The sequence below is a fragment of the Sabethes cyaneus genome, chromosome 2 (genome assembly GCF_943734655.1).
Source record: "Sabethes cyaneus chromosome 2, idSabCyanKW18_F2, whole genome shotgun sequence".
In the NCBI taxonomy this organism is placed as follows: domain Eukaryota; kingdom Metazoa; phylum Arthropoda; class Insecta; order Diptera; family Culicidae; genus Sabethes; species Sabethes cyaneus.
The window spans coordinates 228,725,517-228,740,383 of NC_071354.1; the positions used below are offsets into that span (position 1 = coordinate 228,725,517).

General features: G+C 36.2%; 1 protein-coding gene across 5 annotated transcripts in view; it reads right to left on the reverse strand.

The window, feature by feature from the left end:
* Positions 1 to 1,783: 1,783 nt before the first annotated feature.
* Positions 1,784 to 14,867, reverse strand: part of LOC128738216 (uncharacterized) — a 114,271-nt gene continuing 101,187 nt past the window's right edge. For all 5 annotated transcript variants that reach the window (XM_053833190.1, XM_053833192.1, XM_053833194.1 and 2 more), the window contains 2 exons: positions 14,640 to 14,863; positions 1,784 to 6,057 (listed from right to left, as the gene is read on the reverse strand). In XM_053833190.1, coding sequence (XP_053689165.1) covers positions 3,533 to 6,057; positions 14,640 to 14,863 — 2,749 coding nt within the window. In that variant the 3' untranslated portion in view covers positions 1,784 to 3,532. The remainder of the gene's footprint in view (positions 6,058 to 14,639; positions 14,864 to 14,867) is intronic.

Consider the following 14,867-nt stretch of genomic DNA (forward strand, 5'->3'; position numbering starts at 1 on the left):
CATTTGCTTGATTAGTTCTCGAGTTATGAGGAAATTTGTATTTCGTTTGTATAGGAGCCCCCCCTCTTAAAGTTGGGAGTGGTCCCAATTCACCATAGAAAATATTCTTGCGCTCGAAAACTTTCACATGCCAAATTTGGTTCCATTTGCTTGATTAGTTCTCGAGTTATGAGGAAATTTGTATTTCGTTTGTATAGGAGCCCCCCCTCTTAAAGTGGGGAGGGGTTCTAATTCACTATAGAATATATTCATGCCCTAGAAAACTTGCACATGCCAAATTTGGTTCCATTTGCTTGATTAATTCTCGAGTTGTGAGGAAATTTGCATTTCCTTTGTATAGGAGCCCCCCTTCCTAAAGTGGGGAGGGGTTTCAATTCATCATAGAAAAAAATAATGTCTCCAAAAACACCCACATGCCAAATTTTGTTCCATTTGCTTGATTAGTTCTCGAGTTATGAGGTAATTTGTATTTCGTTTGTTTAGGAGCCCCCACTCTTAAAGTTGGGAGGGGTCCTAATTCACCATAGAAAATATTCTGGCCCTCGAAATTTTTCACATGCTAAATTTTGTTCCATTTGCTTGATTAGTTCTTCAGTTATGAGGAAATTTGTATTTCATGTGTATAGTATCCCCCCCTCCTAAAACGGGTAGGGGTCCCAATTCATCATAGAAAAAATTTTTGTCTCCAAAAACACCCACATGCCAAATTTGGTTCCATTTGCTTAATTACTTCTCGAGTTATGAGGAAAATTGTGTTTCTTTGGTACAGGAGCCCCCCCTCTTAAAGTGGGGAGGGGTCCTAATTTACTATAGAAAATATTCTTGCCCTCGAAAACCTTCACATGCCAAATTTGGTTCCATTTGCGTGATTAGTTCTCGAGTTATGAGGAAATTTGTATGGAAGCCCCCCCTTTTAAAGAGGAGAGGAGTTATAATTCCCCTTATAAAGAGGGGAGGGGTCTCAATTTACCATAGAATAAATTCTTGTCACCGAAAACACCCACATGCCAAATTTTGTTCTATTTGCTTGATTAGTTGTCGAGTTATGGAGAAATTTGTGTTTCATTTGTATCGGAGTCCCCCCTCTTAATGGGGGGAGGGGTTTCTAACCATCACTAAAACCTTTCCTGGCCCCAAAAAAACCTCTACATGCATATTTTCATGCCGATTGGTTCAGTAGTTTTCGATTCTATAAGGAACATACGGACAGACAGATAGACAAACAGACAGACAGACAGACAGACAGAAATCCTTATTTATAGGTATAGATTTCCACATCCGAGTCCAATTCAAAATCCAATTTCAAGCATGCTTTCAATTTCAATTTAAACCTCAATTTTGAATCTAATTGTATTCGAAAGTGTGGTAAGTAAAAATAAATCCTGCCATCCTACGATTACTTCATTTTTTCAGGCAAGACCTCCTGAAAAGGTTGGGTGTCCCGCTTTCTGTTTATGGCTGGGAGTGGGCACTCTGCAAGCTGGCTTAGACCAGTGCATAATGCCATAATTTGATAACGTTTTTGGGGTTATTTATTACCGGTTCCAATTAGAGTGCTCATGGAAGCTGACAGAAGCTTGAACGATTACTTTAGAATACGAATAAACCATTTTTTCTTCACTAGAAACGTATGGCAGAATAATGAGCAATGCGAATGGTTTCAATAATCGTTACATAAGGCTATTTGGAACTATTTACCGCAAGTTAAACTTTTAAAGTTACATGAATTTCGGATACATGCTTCAGTAGCAAACAGTCGACATCACGTTGTTTGATTATTCCACATGCATTTTCATTGTTTATTTTTCACTTACGCTAGACTTTTTACTTCACGATGACTCTTACATTGTTGTTTTGTTTTGTTTGTTTGTTTCTTGTGTGTGTATGTGTGTGATTATACTATTACAAAAATATAATAAATATAATATGTTTTGCATATTTTTGTTCTCCCAATTTCGTTTATTCCATTTAATCGGGTCACAACGAAGAACAGCAGTGATTTTTGCTTTCCTACGTTCCTGCGTCCGTGACCCAATTTGAATTCAATTCGCCAATTGTCGTGTTTTCCGGGTGTGACACACTCGGGGAAAATATATAGTAAAAAACAAATGGTTGAAAATCGGGTTTTCCCTCATTTTGTTTGTTTGTTTGTTCTTCTTTAGTTTTCCTTCAGTAAAATGATATGCAATGTACACACTGTCGGTCGGTCTCTCTAGTAGCTCTTAGTACGAATGCGATCCCGTCGTAGTTTCTGTTTTTTTTCTTCTGTTTCTCCTAGAGAGAATTAGTAGAGGATATCGATACCAATATTACACGTTATAAAAATGGCTGCGAATAGTTTGCATTTTGTTTTTCAAAGGGGAAAAAATGTGTTTACAAATATATGGATATTCACGTTTTTTACTTGTTCTTATTTGATTTTTTTTCAAATGGTGTATATAAATATATATATTTTGACCTTCATTTTCGTTTACTGGGGGAAAGGGGGATATCGAACGTTTCATCAATCATTTACGTTTCTATAGTAGTTGTAAAACTAATACAAAAAATCGTTATGTTTAATATACTCTTTTTGACATCCGTTTTTTTTCTTTTGCTTCCTTTTTTTACACACTAAAATATACATTATATAAAATACATCAGCAGGTGGTTGCAATCTTTCCACTCACCGTAGTTTCTTATCGTTTCCAGGAGCTTTTTTCTTCTTTTGTTTCAAACTAAACACAGTAAGTGAAAATAAACCGATTAAAGTCAAATTACCGTTTCTCCACAGTTGTTAGCCTTGGTGGTGGCGGTGCGCTAGGTCTCTGTGGTGGCGGGAATCATATTCCCTTTTTGACTCCGTTGTAATAATATAGTTATTAGGATAGTTGAATTATCTCAAGAGTATTGTTTGCTTCTTCTCTAGGTTAACAAATAAATGATCACATATACGCCGGCGGCTCTACATAACGTACACACACGCACTAAGGTTTGTTTGATGTGCCAAAGAACTTACGAACTAATGAAATTGCTAAAGCTACACTTAAAGATTGAAAGGAAATATCACTAATGCGCTTACCGACGGGACTTTATCTTTCGCCGTTCGTTAGGGGAAAAAATAGATTCTATAAGCAAAAGCTAAATACTACCATTTGCAACAAGTTTCTTTTACTGTTTTTTTATTCAGAATTGTACAAACTAAAAGCTAACTAAACAAACTTGGTTGTTGTTTTTTCTCTGTGTACATTTGAATGTACACAGCATTGTTGGCACATGTGACCGGTAAACTTGGCACTCCTTCTTAAATCGGGGGGGTGGGGGATATTAGTTCCATTTGGTGTGTTCGTGTGTGTTTGTCTGTGTGACGATATTTTGGCCAACTATTGCCTGTGTTCAACGAAATTTGATGCATTTAATCACTAAAACAACAGGTTATGGGCCCTCAGAATCGGAAGAACTTAAGGGGAAATTATCTTCCACCAAACGGGTACAACCCTCAGCATTTTTCGCTTACCCAGCTAACAACGTTCCGTTGCGTTGTGACGATATGCTATGAATCACATCCCGGCGGCAGTGTCGGTTGCCCCGCCCCCGGATTCGCTTCGACGGCGGTTTGCACTCTGGCGCGCTTCGCTTCGCTCGGTTGTTCAACGTTGCTTGTACTGCTGTCATCAGGTTTTCGCTTCGCGGCGACGTTCAAATTCAGGGTGTTGTTGTTGTTGATCGGTTGCCCTGCGGAGGGCCCGTTACACTCACCGGCCGACGATGGTTCCCCGTCGTTGTCCGTTTCGTCGTCTCGGTTGTTCGTTGGTCCGTTCGAGCTGGAACTGTCCTCCACGTTGGACTCGTCGTTGTCATTCTCGTACTGATTATCGTCACAGCTGTCTGTTTCGTTGCCACTGCCCGAAGGACCGATTCCGCCGCCGCCGCCACCACCACCTGGCAGAACATTGGCCGGGTCCTTCACGTTCAGCCGAATCGCCAACCGCTTAAGACTGGACAGCGAGTTCTCACAATCGGTAGTGTCGATCTCGGTTAGGTTCGTCCCGGAACGTTCAATTTCGGTGTACGTGCCGAAGGGTAGCTTTCCGAGACATTCCAGCTTTAGAACGTGCATTTTTGACCGCAAATGTTTAGCCAAATGGCCATGGATTCGGAACCCAACATCGCAATCCTTACAGTAGAACGGCCGAGGATTCGAATCGGTTGCGATGCCGAAAGTTGTCGTCATCGAGACCTTATTTCTGTGCGTGGCAGATCTTTCGTGTTTCAAAAATAGACCCTGCGAACGGAAACTGGTTCCGCAGGGTTCGCAGCGGTACTTCCGCTCCATGTAGTGTATGTTCATGTGAATTTTTAGCTGAGATATTTTTAGGAAGCGTTTGTTGCACACTTCACAAACAGGACGGCCTCCATCCTCCTGGAAATGGCTCAACGAGGCAAACTCGTTCGTCGCTGGTGTCGATTTAAAACCATCTTCACCAACCACAACGGTTCGAGCTACGATTCCTCCCAGTTCGCCAGTTGCTGCTGAGGTTGGCGGAACAACCACGATGGGAGCCACAATAGGAGCAACAATCGGCGCTGTTGGAATTATCTTAGCTTCCACAATCGGCGGCTCCTGATCGGAGGCCGTACCACTCTCACTATCCTCGCGCTTTCTAAGCGTAACTGACTTCGTCAGTTTGAGATATTCGGAAGCCACACTTTTGGCACTCTCCTTGCCTGTCCCAGCCGGTACAATGGCCGCAGCAATCGATGGCTGCTTCGTTGAATCATTCGATTTCACACTGTTACTTCTTGATCTAACCGGTTCAACCAGCAGATCTAACTTCCCACTTCCAACGGTACTGCTCTCTGCCAACGGATCCATTCGAGGTACACTTGTTTCCGCAGCCTCCACCACCGGATGATCCTCCACTGGCTGAATCGTCGGTTCCTTCACCACGGTCGGAACCTCCACTCTACTCATCAACTCGGCACTCACCTTCGAGTGGTGAATCTCATTTTTACCGTTAAAAATTCGATACACTTTCTCCACAGGCGTTGGAACAACCACCTTAACCGGTCCATTCAAAAGCGAACTTACGGTGGTGGTTGCGATAACCAACTTGCTTTCCATCGCTACTTGCCTATCGGCGATACCAGGTGCTTCCGAACTGTCTTCGTACTGCGAACTATTAGTGGCCCCCTTCATCTGACTTTGCTTCATGCGACTATCCTGCAGTGCACGCTGCTTAATATACTCCTGGAAGTACACATTATCATCCACCAGTTCCTTCCCGCCGCCGGGAATCATCCCGTGCGTCAGCGGGATCTTATCCGTATTCGAAACCAGCGTCGTTAGCAGATTGGCAGTTCCACTGATCGGCGTAACGACGTCGGACATTCGCACGATGACCTGCGATCTTGCGTTCAATGGTAACGGTTCGGTAGGCAGATGCTGCGCACGTAGCAGCACATTAGATCCCTTACTCAGCTGGTGATGATTTTGATGCTGATAATGCGGATGGGAGTAGATCGAAGGATCTGGCATGGATTGAGGCGGCAGCGCCGCCAGCGGAACTCCCTTCACCTTTTTCGTTAAATCAATCGGCATCGCTCCATCATCATCTTCTTCATTTTGATAGCAGCTAACAGCACTACTAGTAATGCCTCCAACAGGACCATTTCCTCCTCCTCCTGCTGTTGCCAGCTCACGCTTCTTCTTGCTGAGGTTCGGATCCGAGTAGTACTGCTCGTGTTTGAGCAGATTGAACTCCACCTTCGGTGTGTTGCCGAAGGTGATGACGCGTCGATTCGGTTGACTAGGTGATTCTGCCGCCGCCGTCGCCGGTGGTGGCTGCTGAGCGTAAATGATCAACCCACCGGGGGAAATGGCACCACCGCTGCTGCTGCTGGGAGCGTATCCGTGCTGGCGGCTGCGAGCGTCCCGCTCCGACAGCTGATGGTTGCCGTACGACGGAACCGGGCTCGGGTAGCTCTTGGAGATCTGCGAACTGGTGGGCGGTGTCATCGACAGCGATAGCAGACAGCGAGCGGCTTCGTGCTCCAGCAGGCGGCTTTTTGATTCGTCTGAAACAGTGGAGGTGGAATGATTGAATTAGTTGACGTGTTAATGTAGCATTTGATTGACTTATATTGCATTTTCATTTTCAACTTGCAATTTAGCGAGTATCGTCTTTCAATTTTTAGTTTACGACTTTTCAAATATCAGTTTTAACGTTAACGTTTGCCCCTACAAATTATTTAGCCTTTAATTTTTTTTAATTTAAAGCTTATTAACTTGGCTTTTTAGCTGTTTTACCTGTCAACTTCTTTATTTTGTAACTTCTTTCATTCATCAGTTTTATTTTACCTTTACAATTTGCTTTAACTTGCAAACTACTGAGTTTTTTTAAATTTTATGTAAGAACTATACTGCCGCTAATCGCATAACCGTCATATTTTCTATGGGGTTTCCTATATTTTAACTCTATTTTTATTAAAGTGATGGAGCGTTTGGTGAAAGAATGGTAGACTGGATGAAACGGGAAAATTTCGATATGAGACCAAAAATATATTGGATAGTTCAATTGGTAAGTGGGACTCGGTTGGCGCCCGAATGCTTTGACAATTAAACTATTACCACACAACCCCCTGTATTAAATAGATTAGATCTAATCGGTGGTAGAAGCAAAAGAGCAATCAAACAAAAAATAATCACCATCGGCGGGGGAACGTATGTGACTGTATAGGAAATGATTAGACCGAGGGGACGGAAACTAGATGTGAGACTATCTAATATAGGGGGTTGTGTGGTGATAGTTTAATTGCCAAAGCACTCGGGCGCCCAATATATTTTACTACTCGATATAATTTTAGCCTTATATCGAAATTTCCCAGTTTCATCCAGTCTACCATTCTTCTTACCAAACGCTCCTCCACTTTAGTAAAAATAAAGCTTACGTTGAACCACGAGTCAGAGTTAAGTAAAACAAAAAAATCTTTTCAACTTTCTATAACTTTTTTAACCTTCTAACCTTTTTTAATATTCAAATATATTTCAACTTATATCTCACTTTTTACTTCTTTAATTGGCCAAGTTTACGGTTAGTTTTGAACTTATCTTAGCTCTTTGAAATTTTCCACTTTTCAACCTCGCACCATTTTGACATTCTAGCCTTTTGCTTAAACAGTTTAAATTTTAGCATAAAAAATTTTATTTTTCACCTCCATCTTTTAAAACCTTAACCTGTTGTATTTATATTTCCAAACTTTTCATTTTTCTGCATATTAAGTGGTTTATTTGAGTTTCGTCTTTCAAATTTACAATTTTGAACCAGAATTTAGGCGCTTACATCTAAGTATGACAGCTATAAGTTCAAGTTCTGATAAATTTCAACTCTCAACTTAAAATTTTGAATTTTTAAATTTCCGCTTCCAACTTTCACATTTCATTTTGCATTTTCAATATTTTAATTTTAATTTTTTCATACTCATTTTCCGTTCTTCATTCTTCACTCTTTACTCTTCAGTTTTCCGTTTTCAGCCTTCAGTCTCTTCAGTCTTTCTAGTGTTCAGTCTCCTCAGTCTTCAGTATCTTTAGTCTTCAAGCTTCAACCTCTTCAGTGTATTCAATCTTCAATCTTCAGTTTTCAGCCTTCAGTCTCTTCAGTCTTTCTAGTGTTCAGTCTCCTCAGTCTTCAGTATCTTCAGTCTTCAGTCTTCAGCCTCTTCAGTCTCCAGTCTTTTCAGTCATCAGTGTCTCCAGTTTTCAGTTTTCAATCTTAAGTGTTTTCAATCGTTATTCTTCAGTATCTTCAGTCTTCATTCTTCAGTCTTTAGTCATCAGTCTCCAGTCTTTGTTCTTTATTCTTTAGTGTTTAATCTTTATTCTTTATTTCTAAAAATCGTACAGACTGAATATGCTTATAAACAATGTTATGCATTGTTTCATTCATTCTTCATTCGTTTATTCCTATTTTCTTTCTGAATATATTTCAACCTTTTAAAATTTTCATCTTTTCAGTCTCTCGCCATTTTAACATTCCAGCCTTTTGCTTAAACTGTTCACATTTTAGCTACTAAATTTTAAATTTTCACCTTCATTCTTTATAAACTGTAAACTATAACAGCCTGTTGTATTTATAGTTCCAAAATTTTTACTTTTCGGCATATCAACTCGATTATATAAGTTTGGTATTTCAAATTTACAATTTTGAATCATAATTTAGACACTTAAATTTACGATTGTCAACTATGAGTTCAAGTTGTGTTAAATTTCAACTTTCAACTTGCAATTTTTAATTTTTAAATGTTTGCTTCCAACTGTCAGTTTTCATTTTACATTTTCAATATTTTAATTTAAATTTTTTCATATTTAATTTCCGTTCTTCATTCTTCAGTTTTCACTCTTTAGTCTTCCGTTTTCAGTCTTCAGAGTCTTCAGTCTTTAGTCTTTAGTCTTTAGTCTTTAGTCTTTAGTCTTTAGTCTTTAGTCTTTAGTCTTTAGTCTTTAGTCTTTAGTCTTTAGTCTTTAGTCTTTAGTCTTTAGTCTTTAGTCTTTAGTCTTTAGTCTTTAGTCTTTAGTCTTTAGTCTTTAGTCTTTAGTCTTTAGTCTTTAGTCTTTAGTCTTTAGTCTTTAGTCTTTAGTCTTTAGTCTTTAGTCTTTAGTCTTTAGTCTTTAGTCTTTAGTCTTTAGTCTTTAGTCTTTAGTCTTTAGTCTTTAGTCTTTAGTCTTTAGTCTTTAGTCTTTAGTCTTTAGTCTTTAGTCTTTAGTCTTTAGTCTTTAGTCTTTAGTCTTTAGTCTTTAGTCTTTAGTCATTAGTCTTTAGTCTTTAGTCTTTAGTCTTTAGTCTTTAGTCTTTAGTCTTCAGTTTTCGGTGGCTGCAGTCTACAGTCTTCAATCTTCAATGCCTTCAGACTTCAATGTCTTCAGATTTCAGTTTTCAATCTTCAGTCTTAAGTGTTTTCAGTCTTCATTTTTCAGTATCTTCAATTTGCAATCATCCTGTGTCTTCAGTCTTCATTCTTCAGTTTCCTCAGTCTTCAGTATCTTCAGTCTTCAGCCTCTCCAGTGTCTTTAGTATCTACAGTCTTCAGTTTTCAATCTTCAGTCTTCAGTGTTCGGTGTCTTCAGTGTTCGGTCTTTTCCGTCTTCAGTGTCTGCAGTCTACAGTCTTCAATCTTCAATGTCTTCAGACTTCAATGACTTCAGTTTTCAGTTTGAAATCTTCAGTCTTAAGTGTTATCAGTCGTCATTCTTCAGTATCTTCAATTTTCAAACATCCTGTGTCTTCCGTCTGCATTCTTCAGTCTTACTCATCAGTCTTTAGTCTTTGTTCTTTATTCTTTAGTGTTTATTCTTTGTTCTCTATTTCTAAAAATCGTACAGACTGAATACGCTTATAAACTACTAGCTGTAACCCCCGCGCGTCGCCTCGCGTCTAATTGAGACCGAATTGGTGGTACGCTATGTAACGCTAACGCTATGTAACTCTATGAAATGCAACTACGTTACTTTTGCTCGTCTTGAATGTAATCTGGTATGATTGGGTTGAGTCTTTGCTTAATGTGGGCGATTATTACCATGAAAATACATATAGCACCTCTCGTTTTGGCGACGGACATAAACCTCTTATATTTATGATGTTATGCATTATTCATTCTACATTATTTTTTTCTCCATTTTCAATTCTCAATCAATTCTCGAAAAAGGAATTTTTCCATTATCTAATTTCTATTTTCTGCTCTCCATGTGACGATTTACTTTTTTCATTTTTCATTTGCCGATTTCCTCTTTTTATTTTCGGTTTTCACTTTCCATTTTCTATGTTTTTATTCCTATTTTTCATATTTTATTTTCAGATTTACATTTTCTTTTCAATTTCCCAGTATTATTTTTCTGTTTATCCTTTTACTTTTTATATTTTTTTAATTTCTTATTTCACAATTTTAAGGAATTTGGAATTTCGAACATTGAACTATGAGTTTTGACTATTGGAATTGGAATTTTGAATTGAATTTTTCAATTTTCAACATTCCATTTTTTTTTAAATTTCAATTTTCAATTTTTAATTTTCAATTTTCAATTTTGAATCTTGAATTTTAAATTTAAAATTTAAAATTTAAAATTTAAAATTTAAAATTTAAAATTTAAAATTTAAAATTTAAAATTTAAAATTTAAAATTTAAAATTTAAAATTTAAAATTTAAAATTTAAAATTTAAAATTTAAAATTTAAAATTTAAAATTTAAAATTTAAAATTTAAAATTTAAAATTTAAAATTTTTAATTTTCAATTTTCAATTTTGAATCTTGAATTTTAAATTTTAAATTTAAAATTTAAAATTTAAAATTTAAAATTTAAAATTTAAAATTTAAAATTTTAAATTTTAAATTTTAGATTTTAAATTTTAAATTTTAAATTTTAAATTTTAAATTTTAAATTTTAAATTTTAAATTTTAAATTTTAAGTTTTAAATTTTAAATTTTAAATTTTAAATTTTAAATTTTAAATTTTAAATTTTAAATTTTAAATTTTAAATTTTAAATTTTAAATTTTAAATTTTAAATTTTAAATTTTAAATTTTAAATTTTAAATTTTAAATTTTAAATTTTAAATTTTAAATTTTAAATTTTAAATTTTAAATTTTAAATTTTAAATTTTAAATTTTAAATTTTAAATTTTAAATTTTAAATTTTAAATTTTAAATTTTAAATTTTAAATTTTAAATTTTAAATTTTAAATTTTAAATTTTAAATTTTAAATTTTAAATTTTAAATTTTAAATTTTAAATTTTAAATTTTAAATTTTAAATTTTAAATTTTAAATTTTAAATTTTAAATTTTAAATTTTAAATTTTAAGTTTTAAATTTTAAATTTTAAATTTTAAATTTTAAATTTTAAATTTTAAATTTTAAATTTTAAATTTTAAATTTTAAATTTTAAATTTTAAATTTTAAATTTTAAATTTTAAATTTTGAATTTGAATTTTGAATTTTGAATTTTGAATTTTGAATTTTGAATTTTGAATTTTGCATTTTGCATTTTGAATTTTGAATTTTGAATTTTGAATTTTGAATTTTGAATTTTGAATTTTGAATTTTGAATTTTGAATTTTGAATTTTGAATTTTGAATTTTGAATTTTGAATTTTGAATTTTGAATTTTGAATTTTTGAATTTTGAATTTTGAATTTTGAATTTTGAATTTTGAATTTTGAATTTCAATTTTCAATTTTCAATTTTCAATTTTCAATTTTCAATTTTCAATTTTCAATTTTCAATTTTCAATTTTCAATTTTCAATTTTCAATTTTCAATTTTCAATTTTCAATTTTCAATTTTCAATTTTCAATTTTCAATTTTCAATTTTCAATTTTCAATTTTCAATTTTCAATTTTCAATTTTCAATTTTCAATTTTCAATTTTCAATTTTCAATTTTCAATTTTCAATTTTCAATTTTCAATTTCCAGTTTTCGAATTTTGAGTTTCGATTTTCGATTTTCGTTTTCTAATTTCGATTTTCGATTTTTAATTTTCGCATTTGGATTTTCGATTTTCGAATTCCGATTTTCAATTTCCGATTTTGATATTCGGTTTTCGATCTTCGATTGTCGATTTTCGATTATCGGTTTATGATTTCCGATTTCCGCTTTTTGATATTCAATTTTCTGTTTACAGTTGGCATTTTACAGTTATGATTTTTGACTCTTGAGTCTTGATTCTTGATTCTTGCTACAAATTCTGTATTTTATTTGTATGCGAGGCCCCCCTCCTAAAAAAGTAAGGGGTCCTAATTCATCATAGAAAAAATTCTTGCCTCCAAAAACACCCACATGCCAAATATGGTTCCAACTGATTGATTAATTCTCGAATTTTGAGGAAATTCGTACTTCATTTGTATAGGAGCCCCCCTCCTAATTCACCATATAAAAAATTGTTGCCTCCAAAAACCTTCACATGCCAAATTTGGTTCCATTTGTTTGATTAGTTCTCGAGTTATGAAGAAATTTGTATTTCATTTGTATGGAAACCACCCTCTTGAAGGGGCGAGGGGTCATAATTCCCCTCCTAAAGAGGGGAGGAGTCTCAATTCACCATAGAAAAAAAATTTGCCTGCAAAAACACCCACATGCTAAATTTTGTTCTATTTGCTTGATTAGTTCTCGAGTTATGCAAAAATTTGTGTTTCATTTGTATGGGAGCCCCCTCTCTTAGTGAGGGGAGGGGTCTCTAACCATCATGAGAACCTTCCCTGGCCCCAAAAACCTCCACATGCAAATTTTCGCGCCGATTGGTTCAGTAGTTTTTGATTCTATAAGGAACATCCCGACAGACAGACAGACAGACAGACAGAAATCCATTTTTATAGGTATAGATTTTCGATCTGCATTTTCCGAAAGTTTATTTTCTGAGTTTTGAATCTACGTTTTTCAACTGAATTGTGGTTTATGATACTGAACCAAGACTGCACTTTCAGCTACCGCTACCTCTACGCCAACTTTGTGACTGGACGACGTAACATACTGTTGATGGTTTGCACAATTCCTAGCCGAACCCTTTCTTAGCCGTCTCGCATAACTTCAGCTATTCGTTCCCGTATCCACTCATTCTTTCGTTAGCGATTAGAATCAGATTTTCCTCTTGCACTGAACGAGTCTCGTCGAACCACTTTGGTTGCCTACGAATAACTGGCAAGTACTCTACCAACCAACGTTTTCAAAAGTTAAGCTGGAGTTCAATCCTTTCCCAAGAGGCCTTCAGCAACTTTGGTTTGAAGATGCCTTCAATAGATACCGGCTGCTGCAATTCCGCAGAACTTCCGATTAGAAAGTAGTCCGGATTCTTCTCCAAGCAGTACACTTTTCGCATTTATGGTTGCAGAAATTTAGTTATGACTGAAATTAGTCGTAAATCAGTTGTCCCAACTGGTTTATAACAACTAAGCTAGTAGGGCTGAGTCTAGGGGTAAACATGTGAGAAGCCTTGAGTTTACCGAGTTCATAGCATCCACGACCAAAGTCTGCTATTGCTATTGCTGCCATTGCATTCTTGACCGAACGAACTAAATGTTCCCACGCACCACCCATGTACGGGGCTCTGGGGGAAAGAAAGTCCGTTTGGTAGCTACATTAGTAAACGTGACCGAGAATCCTACGTTTACTCCTCACGAAGAATTCGTTTTGCTTCTTGAGATTTCGTTCAATTATTATTCAATAAATTCTACTGGTGGACCGCGACGGCTAACGAATCTCCTGACGCACGAAACGCAGGAAGCTTGCATTTTCCTACTTTTACTGACAGTAGTCCGACGTAGTCGACTCATGCGTAGATAAACGGACGGCACAAACGGCAATGAATTCTAGATTTTCAGTTCTGGCGTTTTAGAATTCGAAATTTGAGCTGTGGACTCTGGTTTTTGAACTCGACTGAATTGTGGCTTATGATACTGAAAGTTAGAATGTTGGATATACGATCTGATGATATTAACCTTGCTTCAGATTGTCAATTCCGATCTTTGGAGTCTGAGTTTCAGATTTTAGATTCATGACGCCTGACCCGGATTCTCAGCTATGGACTCGGAATTCTTGGTTTTCAACCTGAGCTCTGGGCTCTGGGTTTTAGATTCTTGAGCCTGAATTCTGGATTTTGGGCCCTGCTTTCTGGTTTCTGGAAGCTTAAATTTGAAATCTTGGACTATGTATTTTCCCATCTGAGTGCAGACTGGACTTTGAGTTTTAGCATCTTGGCCCTCTAATCTGGATTCGACTCCAGGCTTTGAAGTCTGAATTTTGCATTCTAGACTTCGAATTTTTTATGCTGGAACTTGAATTATTAGCTCAGGCCGTTATACTGTGGAATAATCAACTCAAGTTTTTTGTGTCTGGATTCTCGACTTCGAACTCTGACCCTGAACTCTAAGCTTTGAACGCTGTATCCTCGTCGGTGGACGCTGGAGTGAAGACGCTGAATTTGAACTTTGAATGCTGGACTTTGAATTCTGGATTTAGAACTTTGAACTAAGGACCGTTGAAGAGTCGATTCTGTATGTTGCACTCTGCTTTTTAGAATTCGGGCTCTGGAGTTTGAAATAAATTGAAATTCTGCAATTTGGATTCTAGCTTCCAAAGTTCGTCTTATTTGTGACTGGACTTCGACCAACTATTAACTCTGGGCTCTTAATTTTGCAATTCAGTAATCTAGAATTTGGACTGTGGCAGCTGAAGCTAAAACTTCTGGACTCAGAACTGTGCAATTCAGACTCTAGGTATTCGAATCCGGCTTCGGAAACTCGAGCTACACTCTGGGTTTTGGATTCTGAACTTGGAACTATGAATTTTGAACTCTGGAATTTGGAATCCGATTTAGTCATCATTGTTACTGTAAATATTTGGCAGGGCAGTCTTCGGAGAAATTTATCAAGACTGAAGTTTGATGTTTTTCCGACGTTTCGACACTTTGTTGGTGTCGTTTTGAAGGGGTAATATCATTTAGTCTTTTGTTCTGTTTTTAGGAGTATACATATTACGGTTAGGTGCATTTACGATACTATTTATTTTGTGTGTTTGTCTTTAATTGTTAACTATTTAAAAAAACAATATAATTTTCCGAGCAAAGTTTGATCACATAGCGATATCAAGAAGATAACTTGAAATGTTAACGTTAACTCACCACTATCATCGCTATCCTCGCCGTCGCTTTCCGATCCACTATCGGAGTCGCCCGGAATCGTCGAAGTGCGCTCACTCGAAATCGACTGTTCATCCCCTTCGATATCGATATCGCCTCCATCGTCGTCCACTCCGGTCGGTATCGGATTTAACCCCAACTCGGTGCACTTTTTGTAGTGACTCTTCGACTTCATGTGCTTCGTCAGATTGCCCTTGGTTTTAAAACTGA